Raw genomic sequence first — 16855 nt, 5'->3', positions numbered from 1 at the left:
AAAATATATATTTATGAACTATTATTGTAATATTAAGTACAATCTGTAGGACTATACTTTAATAAATAACATACAAAACCAATTTATCGCTTGGTATAAAACATACACATAAAAAGGAATGTACATATATTAAAATATAACAGGCATCACATTTTATTAGCAGTCTTACGTTTTTATTGCTAAAATTTTTTAAAATCTTTGTGCTAGTAAAATTTCAATTAAAATATTTATCAATACTTAACATATTAACATCATCCTTATATTTAAATTATCAATGATTTTGAGCCAAAAATTAATAACAATGGTCAAAAACATTACAATGTAGGGTCTTGTGAATTATCACTTTCTTAAACCCAAACCACACACAGTAGTTCTTTATTTTTGATAAGGAAAATAAAGACAAAAAATGATAATGATTAGCACCAGATGTTAAATGAACTTGGATTTTCATTTCATTTACTTAGTTTTAAAACTGCCTAATGATATTCACCTTTAAAGTTCTTCCTTGACATTTTTGCTTCCTTTTGAGGCAAGACTCATTTTTTTCAAAAATTCAATAAAATCAGATTTCTGAAAAAATATAATCATAACATTAACTTTTCATGATCTACTCGTAGAATAGGAAAACTATTTATGAATTAAATCATTTTATACATCAGATTGTGTTAAAAAATAATTATGATTCAATACTTTAAGAAAATATAATATTTAAGAAATATCTTCAATACTTAATAAAATCACAATTCTCATTTCTTATGATTTACAATTACTAAAGAGACTATGATATTTTAAATAAAATTTCTAATTATATGGATGAACTTCAATATTCTTACATAACTCTGTGCTCTTAATTTGTGGTGTGCTTTACACCACAAATTAAAAAGTAATGGCATGTACAACAATCTGAATGATCCATTCTCCCAACCACCAGTTGGATTCATTATATAAGGGAAATAATATTTAATAAATAATTTCAATTAGCAACAGTCTTTACTATTCTCTATATATAAATAATACAGGGATATGTTATTTGTCTCACCTTTCGTCCACCTGAATAATCAATGTTACTTTCTTTACTATAGTAACTATAGTATTTAATTGTGGGATAACCGGTCACCCCTACTGTTTGACAAAGGGAAGAATGTTTGGTACAATCTACAGCAGCAAAAGCCATTTTAGGGTCATCTTTGACATCTTCAGCAGCATCCTGGAACTCGGGTTTTGCCATTTTACAGTGACCACACCCTGCAATAATTAATATGATAAAATTATTTGATAAAAATGTGTAATATAATCTGATAATACTTAAGTTTATTCTCTATAACTTTTATCTCTATGAAATAAGAAAACAAAATATTACTGTAAAACAAGATTTTTGTTTTGTGCACAAAGGTACCCACTTAGTAGTAGATCATTAGCTGTTACAAATGTTTTTGAGCATTTTAAAATAAGGGCAGTAAAAATTTTTGGTTTCCAAGTCATGGCAGCTAATGCCTCTATAGTTGGTTACATAATTAGGCTTACAGAGAGGGAATACGATTGAGCAGCTTAAGAACAGAGGAGTTACACCCATTTCGTAAATGTAACTGAAAAGGGAAAATAACTTCAGGAGTAACATCTCCAGAGAGAATTTGTTGAATTCATAAACAATGCTGTCATAACCTGGTGCCTTATTATTTTTCAAACCTGATATTACTGATAGTAACTCGCCAATAATAATTGAGGTGTCTAGAAATGAATTCTCAATTAAAGGTTCCAAGAACAACATCTCTGCTCTATCTGAAGTCAGGTCCAATAAAAAATTTAAATGAGCAATCTAAGGAACACATATTGTTATTGTTTCCACAAAGTTTTTATATTTAAAGTGTTCAATAAGGCTGCAGAAATTTCTATAATCACGTGTTAAATGTATGTGATTAGTCATAATTGTCATAAAGTCATTATACTTACATGGGGCATAAAACATTACCAAAGCATGTTTCTTCTTCTTTAAAAAGGGTTTAAAGTTTTCAACATCTAAATGAACTACTTCCGATGGCACTTCCTCCCAAGAAGGTTCAGGGGGAGGTGGAGGTGGAGGTTCTTTAGGATCTCTCATAAATTCTAAAATTGTATTTGCTTCTCTCAACAGAGGAACATCCCACTTAAACTCTCCGAGCTGGAAGTATTTTATAGTAGGATAACCTTTCACTCCAAATCGTTTAGCTATATCAATTTCTTTGGTAGCATCCACAGCAGCTAGAATTCCATTCACCTACAGAAATATGAAGAAATAAAAAATAGAAAGACTATTATTTTTAAGAATAACCTACTATACAAAAAAATTATAAATGACTAAAAATCATAAATAAGTAAAATGTTTTGCAAGGTATTTATTATTTGGTTGAATCCTAATTATGCATATTAAATAGTTCTCTCTCATTTTATAAAAATGTTAACTATACAAAAAGAAATTAAATCCTATAAACCAATACCTCGTGAGAGAAGTACAAAGAAGAGAAAAACAAAGAATAATTATGTAACAAGGCCCACCAGGTCGATCTGGTATTAAATAAAATTAAAAAAAAGAATAATTGTAAATGTTTCTAATTAATATCCAGTAGGACTGTTCTTACAAAGATTTAATAAATTTTATTTCAAGATTTAAGAATTTAAAGGAAGAGAATTCTGTTAAAGCTTCACTTAAAATATATTGGGTAGCACAAAGGACTGCCTCAAATCAGTCAAAAATTCTAAAGTTTATTAAATACAGGTTGCTATTTTACCAACTTAAGGTATCCTCAGGTATACCTCAAGTATGGTACTGAAGGTACCATATGTTGAATTATACATAATTGGTAATGTGGCCAAGCAACACATGGTTTTAAAAATAAAGAATTGATTGTGTAACATATGTTTTTATTGTGTTAAAAGCAGATGTTCTCTTTTGTTTTTATACTGTGAAAAATAAACAAAAACCTTTAAGTCTCATTAGGGGTAGGGTATTCATGATGTGTTAAATGTAAAATGTTTTACCATGTTAAATGTTATTAATATAGGATTGTGATCAGCCCTATTTAAAGTCATGTTAAATATTAAATGTATAAGAGCTCCTAGCAGATTTTTTGAACAATTTGTTTATAACCTTTCCTTCCAAAACTTCACGTTATTGTTTACTTCTAGGTTTTTATTAAAGTAATTTATTGCATGTCTAAATTGAGTGAAAAGTGGAAGTTGTATAAAAGTTTGACTACTGAGTGCCTCATTGATCTTTTAACTTGTGAGGAAGAGAATCAAGATGAGCTAATTGACAACTGTCATAACATTATTATTGCCATCCATTGCTTTATTTGTTATAAGAACATCCAAAATGAATACTAACACAATCAAAACACAAACTACAAGCAAATAACCTAACAGGACAACAAATAAAATGGTGACGAACTTAGCTGGTCTCTTGCGTGACGTCATTCTCCATTTAACAAACCTAGTAACAGACTCTCAACCATGTTACACGTTATATCGTATTAACATGGTAAAAGAAGGAAATATTTCTCCATTTAACACCCTGTAATATGTTAAACTAAAAATCATGAATACCCCTATTGTGTGCCCACACATCGGCTGACATGTTTCCTCAGTCTACTTAGTCTTAGTTGCCAGCAGTTTGCCAACTTCACCAGCTTAATCATTTTCGTTATGGTGGGCGGACTGCGTTGGCTCATCCTCCAAGGGAGACAAGGTAGGGAGACGTACTTCTTTTCAGAATCTACCTTCACAGGGACATAACCAACCTACAGCAGGGGTCCCATCAATCACCCACGGTGATATAAAGACCTTTTTTTTCTCTTTTGATCAACTTAATTTAATTTTTTTAATAGTTAAGTTGGATTAAGTCCCTGTTTTTATTTTTCTAGTTTATATGTTTGAATATTTTGTTTTACAGTTTATTGTGTTAAATTACATAAAATACAACAATAACAAAATTTGGCTATTCATTTATTTTATTTTCACTACTCTTCATGGTTGGGCTAGTAATGGTTCCTTTTGAACCCCTACCCACCGTAACAGGTAAAAATAAATTCCAATTCAGCAAAGTATTAAAAATCAATTATCTATAAATTTAATGAAGTTTTAAAATTTACAAGCACAAATAATTAAAATATTGTATCCATCTACTGAAAAGATGGAAAAAAATTCAATTAACTAAAATTATATACATGATTTCTGTATTTTTTAATTTTTCCTAAATCAAAACCCATTTAGACCCCAAAAATTTCTTTTTCATCAATATTTCCCTTAAAGAAATACTCTTATCTGTCCTAAAATCTGGAACTAATGACTAAGGTCTCGACCAACTTCCTGTCAAATAAATAAAACTATGCCTTCCAATTATCTTTCCAATTTTTTTGCACATTTATAATTTTTCCCTCCAAAATGCCATTTTTCCAAGAGCTTGGAAAAATATCACAATCCGTCCATTTAATAAAGTCCCTGTTCCCTCCCTAGTCTCTGATTTCAGATGTCACCTCATCATTGAACCAATGCCAGTTTTTTTCTAAAGAAGAGATTGGTATTTTTATTTCAATTGCGATAAGCCCCTCATCCAAACAAATAAGATCAGGCCACACAACTGAAGTGTTATTTTAAAATGTTTAAGTTCATTTATTTATTTGTGTTTCAAATATAAACAATGAAAATGTGATTTGCTAGCTAGTGCGCTTTGAAATCCCAAATCTAATAAGCTATCTTGAAAGCTGTTAACTTTAGGGTCTTAAAACACAGACTCTAGTCCACTCCTACAGACTAGACCTATCAGATCTTGACGTCTGCATAAAAATATTTAAAATTTGTTTGTCTCGTTTTAATCCCCACCATCACCATCAGTGTTTTGAAAGCGATTATTTCAAAATCACTTATATTAAAGTTATGGTACAAAAGTAAGAATTGACAGTGCAATTCTTTCATGATCCATCTATTCTGACTACAATGGAATGAAATCAGTTTTGAGGCTTACGCTATTAATATAAGTGATATCTATTATATGAATATGTCAATACCAACTTTTTTATAATACTACAAATGCCTTCTTTTTTTTCCTATATATAGAACCTATATATGCCTTTTTTATTTTTTAATAACCCATAATCACTTGAGGAAAAAAAAAGCAGTCAAGGGGAAATATACTTTAAGCATAAACCATTTGTTTAAATTATCATTTTCTCATCATTGTAAATTTTTGATTCAAAGGATCAGATGAATCTTCCACACACCTTTTCAGTCTTCATCTGAGATGCAGCTTTTTCATATTCAGGCTTCATTTTCTTACAATGACCACACCACGGAGCATAAAACATAACCAGAGCTGATTCTTCTGCCTGAAATATTTAATTTGTTTTAAATCAATCCAAAAAACGTATATGCTACTTCTTGTATTCTGAAGGAAAGATACTTAAAATAAAATACTAACTTAATGTCATGAATAAGTTAAAAAATCTTAATAACCTATTAGAGATTTTAATAAAATGAAACCAAAATTAAAAAATAATTATGGTCCATGAAATAACAATAGTTATGACAGTAAAATTAATTTATTATATGTTGTTTTTTCATTCCCAAGATATAATAATAGCTAATAACCTTATTTCTAACAAATCTTTTATTTTTTAAAACATTAGCAAAACTTTTATTTATATTTTAAATATCCAAAACTATTAAATAAGAAAAATTAAACTTACTTTAAGTACATCATCAAAAACAGAGGATGAAAGGTGGACAACATCATTGTCACCATCTGACCATTCTTCTTCCTTGGACTCCGCATTAAACGATGATGGATCTTTCATAAATTTAATAATGTCTTCTTTTTTATTTCTCCCCTCAAATGTATATTTGACTTCATTATTACTAAAATAAATAATATAAAAATTGTTGACAATAAATAAAAAAAAAAAAAACCTTAAGAAACAAAAAACATTTAATCCTTGTACATTTCGAAACAATTCCTTAATTATTTAGGATAACAATACTTTCCCTTACTATATATTTCATATATATGTAAGTGAAAGTAAAATCTGACTATTGCCATAACAATAACAACTATGGAAATATGAAAATATTTATTGTTCCACTAGTCAATTATAAAATTCTTTCGTCTTTTATATTTATTCATAATTCATATAAAGGCAAGTTTGATGTTAACTGTAGATATAAAATAAGAAATTGGTCAAGAGTGTGGTGAATAGGGAGAAGAACAAGTGAGTCACCAACAATTCAAGATTCAAATAATTGGCACAAAATAAGTTTCACTTAAAAATTCAAAATTAAATAAATTTTGAATAAACCAAAACTAACTCCGATTAAAAAAATAACAAATATGATTTCAGATAATATTGAGACCTACATTTTACTAATCACATTACTATCAGCCTGAAGCAGGTAAAATGATTAAATATAAAACTTACTGAAAATAAAGAAGAGTAGGGAAGCCGGAAATGTTATATTTCATCCTTATTCCAACATTTTCAGGACGATATACATCAATAGCAGCCAAAATATGAGTTCCTTTTAATTCAGATGCAGCTGCACTATACTCAGGTTTTAAAGTTTTGCAGAATCCACACCACGGCGCATAGAACATCACCAATATCGGCCTACTTTCTTTCTTAAGTAATCGTTGTAAGCTCTGTAAGAAATGAAAATTATTTTAAAGACAGGTATTTCTATCTGAACAAATGTAAATAGATTTTTAAATGCTACATAACAAATCTTAATATAATCTCAAAGAAAAAAAACATCCAATAAATTATAATTATTTTAGGTTGAATGTCTGTAAGACAGTCTCAATTCATCATTTTTTATTAGCGTATATTCAGTAATTTTCGGTATTTGGAGCTTTCAGAGTTGAGCACCATACTCATCTCTAAATGTAGTTGTCATCCAAACTAATTAAAGTAACCTCATGCCTATAATTATTTACTGTGTTGTGTGAGCCAATGTTGCTCAGAATAATAGTGAGAGATATGAGAACGTCTAGGAATAAATAAGATGAATCTTATGAAGCAGTTCATTAATATTTTTAGTCTTCTATTTTTTGGCCAAATATTCATTCATGCACTTCATCCGTAGTCAAGTTGAGGGAGGAACTAGAAGCTGATGGATACTTTGGAGAAACAAATCACAGAATCTTAGGAGCTGTTTAAGGAGTGAGATGGATTCCTGGATTATTTGAGAAATTTGGCTATTCCATGTTAGGAACTGATCAAAGGTGACTCCCAGGTTTTTTTTTAGACTGGACGGGTATGTTAGTAAGGTATAGTAAGGAAGGATTTTAAACCAAGAGGATGGCTATTGTTTTTGCTGGCTTCAGACTCAACTTATTTTCCGAAGCCCAGCTATGAATGTCTTCCTGGAGCTTACAGGATGCCTCAACCATGTCAGAGGGATGATAAAATTAAAATATATATTTGTAAGTAATATTTAATGTTATGTCAATAGAAATGTATATATTGCTGAACAACCAAATCTTCTCAAGTTGTTTCTTAATATAAGCTAATAATAAATAATGAACTGAACCATCTAGTGGTGAGTACACACACGCTTCGCTCCATGAACACTCTATGCGTCAGGTAGATTTAGTAAAGATTTTGGAGTTTTGCACGATTAGCTATGAATCATTTTCTATAGGTTTTACATCAACTACTGTGTTTGTAGTTCAGATTTGGATGAGAGCTTGAAAACTTAGTTTTTTGGAGTGCAGGTGATTATTATTGTTTTTAATTGAAAAGATAAATTAAATATTACATTTTAATGAATAACTTGCTATTGTTTAATAACTTCCAGCCATAAATAACATATTCTTTTTCTGATAGATTTTTAATTAGCAGTTACTAATGGAGTGGTCAGAAGACAGTTCAATTTAACTTCTGCAATGGATTCTTAAAGTTAAGAGACATTCAAGTATAAACTGGTCGCTTGTTTCTTGGGACTTCATATCCACCTCTATAGGCTCTGAACAATTTATTATTTTTTAAGAAGTCAGTGAGCAACCCACGTTGTTTCATTTTATTTTTGCTCAAACCTACCATTAACAATTCCACACCACCCATGAACAAAGTTAAAATGAATTTCCACACATGGCAGAGATCTGTTTAAAACAACATTATAATGAACAGTAATGACAAATAAATGTTTGTGGGCTACCAATGGATCACTGAAATATAAAATTCCAATGAACACCAAATGCTCGAAACATACACAGAGCACAAGCAGCTTCATAATCTGACTTTATTTAATCTTAATTAAATTAAAATAAGACAGCCTACCTATAGCCTAATAAAGATTATGATTTTAGACTTATTGCTATTTTAACAAATAATATTTTTTTTCTAAGAAATCCATACTTTAACCGACTCTAATGAAACTAAAAATAATATAATGTAAAATTGGAAGAATAAAGAAATAAATGCAAAATCATAGTAATAATCAGGAAAATGTTTAAAATAATTGAGGTGGTGATAAGAAAATTGACTTTTTGTTCCATCAATGTGCTTAAATGATACATGTATAATACACATATATTATTAAAGGAAATAGTGTGCATTTAAATAATAAATCTACATATAAATTAACATTTTAGTTAACTTACATTAATGTTTACAAACCATTCTCGCAATAAATGAAAAATTACTAATGCCACATTCATTTGTAATCAACTATCAATAATTAAAAATAATTTATTTTTAAAACTAGGAGATTTACAGTAAAACTAAAACAGGATCTTCATATATTTCAGATACACAAAATAAATAATCACTATGGGACAACTACTTAAAGTACTCAGAATGATTGAATGAGGGAAAAAATAAAAAGCCTAAGTACACTTACGATAACTCTCTATAATAAAGTCAAAATCAGCTCACCCCAGGTTCTGGAAGATGCACTACATCTGTAGTCTCTTCGTCCTCTTCCCAAGGAATATCTCCAGTTGGGTTTCTCATGAAGCTAATCATACTAGCAGCTGACTCCTTTCTATCATATAATTTATGGAATTCTCCATTCATGTAGTGACGCAAAACATAAGGTTCGGGTGCAACTTTTAGCTTTCTACACAATTTTTTGCCTTCACTAAAATAGAAAATAGATATATTCAAATCATACAATGGAAAACCATTGTTTACTCAGGATACTATTTTATCTACAATCTATCGACTTCTACTGTCTCTAGATGAATCATGTATGTTAATTAATTGTCCATAATAATTGAAGGATTCAGCTGAATTAATGTCAGTTTATTTATTTTTTTTTAATTCACAGGAACAATGAAAGTTGATCCTAAATTAGGGTAGTGCCTTTTTTTTGCTCGAAAATAACAAAGGCCGCTGTTCTGTCAAACTCTTATGTGTTGATTTTTGAATGAATTCATACTAAGGAAATAAATTGAAAGCTAAATTGGAAGTTAAACGGAACATTATTAAGCCAAAAATTCAGTTTCTCAGAATTGCAAAATTGGCCATTTAAAATCTTTTCACTCCAAAGAAACGGACTTAAAAACAATTTTTATATTTTTTCAAATGTTTTATCAGAGGAAGATTATAGGATAAATTTATCATCTTCTAAATGCTTATTTATTTATATATCTGTAAATACTAAGCACTCTAAAGCAAATAGGTAATAAGTTCATAATGAGCTTCATAGTAACTTCAATAAATAAATAAATATTCATAAAAATAATTCAGAAGAGTTTATAAAGGAATATTGTTCATTGAAATAATTATTCTGATTTTACCCCTTTAATAAAATAACATTTTAAGAAATATCATAACTATTATATTTAAAACAATATGAAACAAAAACCTTTATGAATAGTAATAAGTAATTCATAGAGGGTTATTTTATAAAACAAGGTCTGTCACAAAAAACAAGGAATGTAATAATTATTAGTTTGTCTAGGTAATCGTTTTAAGTTCTAAAAGCCATATCATAAATTCTTTCACTGATATCTTAGGGTTTGATCGTCAATTGTTAAGTTAACAATGATAAATTTGAAATAAAATATAATACCATTCGTAGTATTTTTTTTTTAAAATCATGAATAACATTTTTTTTTCACAGTTATTTAAGTTTTAGTATGAAACTTTTTTTTTTTATCCAAAACTGAAACACTTTCTGGAACAGTATTATTTGAACAGGAAATTTTAACAAAAACATTGTAATGATATTTATCTAATAGAACATCTTAATGTTAGTACAGTTTAGATAAAGTTGCTAATAAAAATTAAAATCAATGAAAAAAAAATTGGGATTAATAAGCAATTAATGAAGCATCTGAAGTGATAGATCAGAACTTATCATAATATAATAAGAATAAACAGTGAATATTTATTTGGTTTAAAATTAAAAATATTTTAAATTTCCAATATACTATAATAAATAAATTTTAATATATAAGCGAGTACATGCAATTGTGAGTAATAGCAATACTTCTCGAGGCAATATGAGAAAAAAAAAAGATAAAATGATATATTTCAATATTTCTTTAAATACTTTAAATAAATATTTAAGCAAATAAAGATATTCATTTTTGGTCAACAAAAAATAAATATTGTTAGTCCTAATAATTGGTAGGAAATTTTGAATTCAATTCGCAGAATTTTTATCAGTTCCACTCACTAACTCTTTCAAGGAAAGTTTTGGAAAACACAATGTGAACAACAGGTAATTTAAATAAAGGGGGAAAACTGGTGTAGAAAAGTAATTATGACTTAATACTAATACTAACTTTTTCAAGGATCCTCAAAGGAGATTAATGGATAAGGAATCATTAGATTACAGGAACAAATCCCAACTCTTACTTCCCACATAGACTTGTTATCAAGGGAAGTAATATTATTATCCCGTGTGTAATAAGGAAATGCCTACAAGTAAAATGCTTATTAGGCATTATCAAAACTTTGAAAAGAAAAAGAATGCTAGTTAAGTTTAGAGAAGAAATGTGGCTACTATTACAATTTTAAATCCTTTATTTATTAACTAATATAATAAGATAATATGTTTTATTATACTCCTAAATCATAAATAATATTTGTTTTTTCCCATTTGACTAAATGACAAAAAATATAATATGATTATTAAAAAATGGATAATGAATCATATCTTAAATTTAAAGAGCCTCAATTTCAGGATATCAGAACAGTGAAATGTTTAATTGGTTTTTACAATCTAAAACCATAAATCTTAAACATGATTTTTTTTCCCCTTCTCGTAACTTTAGTTGATTAGCTCTAGAATAAAAAAAATAATAATAATATAAGATAAATTTTTAAAAAAGTGTGAAGGAAAAATCTGATACCATTCTTTAAGTATTGCTGTTATTAGCATTGTATAAACTTTTAATACTTAAACAAAGCTATGATAACTTTCATTAGAACAAACACACAGTTGTTTGAAATTTTCTTATCACTAATTGTCATACCTTTTTACCCAACTTGATGAACATTTAGAAAACATTGAAAAAAAATTCAATGATCAAACTCACTCTAGTGCTAAATGACAAATATAAAAATAGATAAATAAATATTTTTAGTACCTATACCACTTAATTTGTGCATGTCTAATAAAGAGTAAACTAGCTGCTACATACTTAAAATTCATGCTTATAGAAGAATTTATACTTCAAACATTCAAAAAGCATTAAAACATGCATTTGACTAAAGTGAACAGTATTGGCAATTTTTTTTTAAACAGCTTATTGATAAAAGTGTTAGTAGATTCAAAGGAAAGCATTATCAAAAACATTTTAAACAAAATTTAAGTAATTTCTGCATTTCTGTCTGTAATAGCTCAAAAGTTTAACATTTCTGTTTCAAAATCACAAAATTTAACAATTAAAAAAATGTAATAACTTTTGTAAATGCATAATTAACTAAAATTCACAAATAATATGAAATAATTCACAATCACAAACTTTTTGTAATTACCCTGAACATTCAACAACAAGCATTGTTCCTTGCCCCTTTATTGAATCAGCAGTTTCTCTAATTATTTTCAGTATATTGGTTGCTTCCTTTTCAGAGCTAATAAAGCATACCAGAACATTATTTTTGGTCCTTAATATTTTTTTCAACTCCTTGGCATCTGATACTTCTTCAACAGGTGATTTTAAACCAACTACACCAATTGATTTTGAAAAAAATACGCTAACAAACTACAACAGACATTAAACGGTTTAACAGGCATTTTAATTTAATAAATTATAATAATAGGGCACCTTTTAAAAAAAGTACTTACAATTGTAAAAAGTAGGTATCGAATTTCCATTTTTTATTGTTTTAAAGTATTTCTGGTGTTTAATATGACATGGGGGTATAGATAAGGATTAAAACGAATATAAAAAGATTTAAATTAACATTTAACCATCATCTAATAATCGGCATTCTCTATAATATGCTAAGATTGATAGGCGGTAATCACAATCTATGCATCCAAGTTGGAAGTTCGGCCCACACTTGAAACCTCCGTTATTCCTGAGGTAGTGAAACGATTAAGTGCTATCGCCCCCCCCCCTCTCCCTCTTTGTTCTCAATATTTAATTATCATACTTCATAAAATGAAAACTATAATCGATGTTAACAAATAATGAAGCAAAGATAAACAAGTTCTATTAATTTGTTGTGCGATATATTTAATATTGTCCTCACCCACTGTTGAGTTAAGAGATTTTAGTAGTTTGAGAATTTTAATTAATAAAAATCATTAGCAGAAGGGAAAATTTATCAGAATAATTTAAAAGTTTACTGTGACATGATTGAGAAAAAAACAACCCTACTCATAGACCATGGAATGATGAGTAAAGCCATTTTTGAAAAACAAAATTTTATTCTTTTAGCATCATCACCGAAATTCAATGTTAAATTATGATAAATTTTCCAAATGCGTTGGTAGTAAACAGGTTTTATTTACTAGAGTTAACAACTTTTACACTTAAGATTTTATGGGTGGGGGATAACAGTTCGCAGTGCAAGCCTGCAATGATAGCGTAGTACACCTGCTGGTCTGCTACCAGTCAGCAGATAATGGCTTATCTTCATGTATGTTATGATTTTTTCCGAATTTATGATCAAAATATTAACGATGTCAATAAAGGAGGAGTTTGAAATCAATCGGAATGGATTTTAGTTTTGTATGAATTTCGTTCAAAATGACAGACGAAGAAGCTGAGCATCGCCGTACCCTAGATGTATTGCAGTCAATGATTGACACTTCTGCTGATAGACTAGAAGGTTTAAGAACCAAATGTGCTACCACTAACGAATTGACCCAGCAGGAAATAAGAACAATAGAGGTAAATAGAAAGTTTTTGTTGTTATAAAAGGTTCACAAGCTATTTTTACTTTTTGAGTATGAAGCTAATTATCTTGATATTTTGTATTGTGATATATTTTGGAATTATTAATCATTCATTTTTTTAATAAACTGTATTTATTGTAATCATACTTGACTTACCATATTTTTATTTGTTAAATATACTCTGGTCAGTTTGGTTTAATAGTTTTGCTTTTAGGGAAAAATAATTAAATTATTTTCAAGTCAGTTGACAACCAAAGCTAAGCTTCGTGAAATATCAATATCTAATGACTTAAAGCATCTTCCTTCAATTCATCAATGGCTTCAAGTTGTTGGGCTTTGTTCTGAATCCATACAGGTAAGTAATTAATACATTTATGATACTTATAATCCAGTTAAATCAGATATTTTTTAGAAAAATTTATTTTTTGAAAACTTATTATCTACTATTCTAACTTATTAGAAATATACTTTTCAGCGAAGAAATTCTCTTTACTTGCTCATTACACATTGTTTTTGTTTATTAGCTTGTTAAACTATTTAGATTTAGAATCTAATTATTCCATTATATGTATCATTAAATAATTGTTTTGTAGGCCATCTGTTGCAAGATTAAATCTATTGAAGCTCTTCAAGATAAATCTGAACATGAGCTTAAAATGTTACTTGGCTGTGATCATTCATCTGTTAGGCAAGAAGAATTTCGACGATTGAATCGAGCACTTCACAATCTCAAAAGATATACTGGTAATATACTTGTATATACCGTATTTATTTATTTCTTTCAATAGTTTAATTAGTAATTAATTAATATCAGCAGCCTTGCATTTTTATCTTGTTCTTGATAAATTAATTGAAATATTATTGTTTGTCTATGATATTTATAAATTATAAGTTAGTATTGGTTTTATAAACTTTGCACTTTAACACAGATTGTTGTTCTCTGTGATTGAATGTTTTATTTATAAATTCCTAATTTGATTTTTAATACTGTATAATTTTTACCTTTCTTTTTCTGGTTAACACTCATAATTAAATAATTGTTTATTAAGGTCAGTTCTAATTTCCTGAGACTATAATAAAATTTGGTGAAATACATCTACGGCCCACCTGAAACAACTGAAGTTCATATTTCTGCATGAATCAGTATCAGCAAACTTTTTGAAATATTAACTTTTTTTTTTAGATTTTTGGTTCTATTTAAATAAATCAGTTTAAAGTCCTTGTATGCAATCAGTGCCAGAGTGGTTATAGTTACCAGGGGTGAATTGTTAGTTATCTAAAAATGTGAGTTTGATAGGTTTTGTTTTATACAATTGACTTTATGTCAACTAATTGTCTGATTATAAGCTGGCCTCAGATTTAGAATGAAAACAAATTATAACTTAGTTGTAAGCTCTGTCTTACAGTAGCAGGTTAAATAAGCTAAATCTCTACAGTTCGCCTATTAGGCAATAGTAAGGTAATAGGAGAGGGAGAAGGGGAGTAAATTGTTGGTCCGTTGATGGTTTGCAGGACCTGACAGTGATGGGTCTCACCTCAGCTTAGGTCAGTCCTCAATATGTTAAATCTATAACCATCATTGATAGTCAAAGTCTAGTTTAGTATAACCCAGTCTTTGGTTCCAGCAATATTGTAGGCCTCCTGTTATCAATATTTGTAATTATATTTTTGTTATAAGGGTATGTTTTTTGGGCTCCGCTGTTGTGAGTGAACATATAATCCATGATGTTGCTTTATTTATTTTCATGGTATATTTTGATGAGTGCTTAAAAGAAATAATGAAATAGGAAGTATTTTTTTAAGATATTACGATTCACCATCGCCGATATATTTTCAATAAAGGTACATAGTGTTTTTCAAGTTTGCTTTACATTATTTTAATGCAACTGTTATTACTCTTTTAACAACTTTGGATAGCCACTGTTTGAGATTTGTGACAGGGCTAAAGTTTCAGAAATAACCTTTATTTTAAGAGTAATAGTTCATGATAGATGTTTCAAAGGTCACTTAAAGGAGTTAAAATTTAAAGTATCTATGTTTATGATGTAGATAATGAGTTTGATTCATGCTTTCTTGTACAAATATGATCTCTTCTAGTTAGGCATTTTACATTTTAAATATCTTGTCATACTGGGATTTTATGATTTTCCATATATCTAATATAATTACTAAATATCGACAAACATCTAACTAGTCAACGTTTCTCTAATTTACTCATCATTAGGACAGAGAACACAATATCACATTTACACAGACAAAATGTTGTACAACTTAAGTTAACATTCTAAAAAGATACATCAACAAGGGGCAGTAATCACTCTAAGAAGTCTAAACAAGTACTCTGAGTTACTCTCTCTTCAGGGTATGTATTTGGATGCCTTGGAATGATATATCTGTGATATGCACTTCATTTTGTCTGCATATATGTGATAATGTTTTTCTTTACTGATGATCCCTTAATTATTCAGTTGTTTGCTTGTATTTTAGAGATTCAAGTTTTCTTTGTTGAAATCTTCCAATTTTATTCTAATAATTATTTAATGTCTTTAGTGACTCTTTTATATCAATACAATAACAAATTTGTAAGACTTTTTATTTCAATTGACAATTTTTTTTTTTTGCTCACATAGTTTTTTTATTCTACCATTCTTTGTTTGCTATTTTGCTTAAAACGACCTAACTATGAAATATAAATATCATCAGTCATTTTTTAATGGATATATAATAATGTTTCACAAATTAAATATTTCATATCACATCCAACAAAGATTAACATTTTTCCTAGATTTAGTGGGTTCTGTCTGTAATGAAAGAAGTAGGACTGACTACACTGGTATAAAAGATTTTTAGGTTTGGTTGTACTAAAGTATGCTTAGCGCATCTTTTGTTACCCCTGTATATTCAGTGTGTTTCAATATCAAAGTCAGAGGGTAAATACAATATTCCTTCTCTAATTATACTTATATTATCAATGATGTTGGAGTTCATCCTTATTTTCTGTTTGTCGTTTTATTTTTGAACCAATTTACTTCTGCCCCAAATGGCAGCCTCGGTACATTACATTTACTAAAATTGACATACTTGTAAATTTTGGAACCCTCAGTTATCATCAGTAAACTTGAGGTCGTCTAATTCAGTGGTTCCCAAACAGGGTGCCACAAGCTAATGTCAGGATTCTTCATATCTTTCAATGCAAAACCTAAAATTATGATGAAAGGAGGTTAAAATTTCTTTTTTTCTTGATTAATTATTAAAGTCTATTATTAAAAATAATAAACTTAAATGTTGTAATTGTTCATTTTAAAATAAAATATTAAAAATCTATTCTTAACCACTGTCATTATTGATGTTTAATAAGTTAATTAACTAACAAGTTTGAATGCTATTTTTGTTTTGTTTGAGCTCTCAATTTGCATTTTTTTTCCTTTTACCTCAACGAGTGTGCAGTGTTAAAAAATATTTGGGAGCTGTTGGTCTAATTGTCCATGCTTATCTAATAGAGCTCCTTATAGATATTCTTGTACCTACC

The 16855-nt window shown here is 28.5% G+C and overlaps 2 protein-coding genes across 3 annotated transcripts in view; one reads left to right on the top strand and one right to left on the bottom strand.

The window, feature by feature from the left end:
• LOC106677315 (protein disulfide-isomerase A5) lies at nt 1-12510 on the bottom strand. The gene is made up of 9 exons (XM_014415151.3): nt 12268-12510; nt 11958-12184; nt 8901-9105; nt 6444-6664; nt 5718-5886; nt 5253-5357; nt 1951-2254; nt 1040-1245; nt 1-570 (listed from the first exon to the last, which is right to left on the bottom strand). Exons 1-9 carry the CDS (start codon nt 12295-12297, stop codon nt 493-495), a joined length of 1545 nt encoding a protein of 514 aa, XP_014270637.1. The 5' UTR covers nt 12298-12510; the 3' UTR covers nt 1-492.
• A 365-nt stretch (nt 12511-12875) lies between these two features.
• Nucleotides 12876-16855, top strand: part of ksr (kinase suppressor of ras) — a 33749-nt gene continuing 29769 nt past the window's right edge. Inside the window, exons 1-3 of one of the 2 annotated variants that reach the window (XM_014415206.2) lie at nt 12876-13321; nt 13541-13681; nt 13920-14070. In XM_014415206.2, coding sequence (XP_014270692.1) covers nt 13178-13321; nt 13541-13681; nt 13920-14070 — 436 coding nt within the window. In that variant the 5' untranslated portion in view covers nt 12876-13177. The remainder of the gene's footprint in view (nt 13322-13540; nt 13682-13919; nt 14071-16855) is intronic. The other variant, XM_014415208.3, reaches the window with a different exon arrangement.

Source organism: Halyomorpha halys, unplaced genomic scaffold, assembly GCF_000696795.3.
Source record: "Halyomorpha halys isolate HHAL.00 unplaced genomic scaffold, Hhal_1.1 Scaffold94.1, whole genome shotgun sequence".
Classification (NCBI taxonomy): Eukaryota; Metazoa; Arthropoda; class Insecta; order Hemiptera; family Pentatomidae; genus Halyomorpha; species Halyomorpha halys.
The sequence above is the reverse complement of the archived record's forward strand: the minus strand, read 5'-3'. Positions and strand labels throughout refer to the sequence as shown.

Bases quoted from the DNA above. Each gene is read 5' to 3' on its own strand.
- LOC106677315 (XM_014415151.3), bottom strand. From the start codon at position 12,297: ATGGAAATTCGATACCTACTTTTTACAATT. The intron at 5,358-5,717 runs GTAAGTTTAATT...TAAATATTTCAG, and splicing joins TTTTTGATGATGTACTTAAA to GCAGAAGAATCAGCTCTGGT. The intron at 2,255-5,252 runs GTGTGTGGAAGA...ATATTTCTGTAG, and splicing joins CTCAGATGAAGACTGAAAAG to GTGAATGGAATTCTAGCTGC.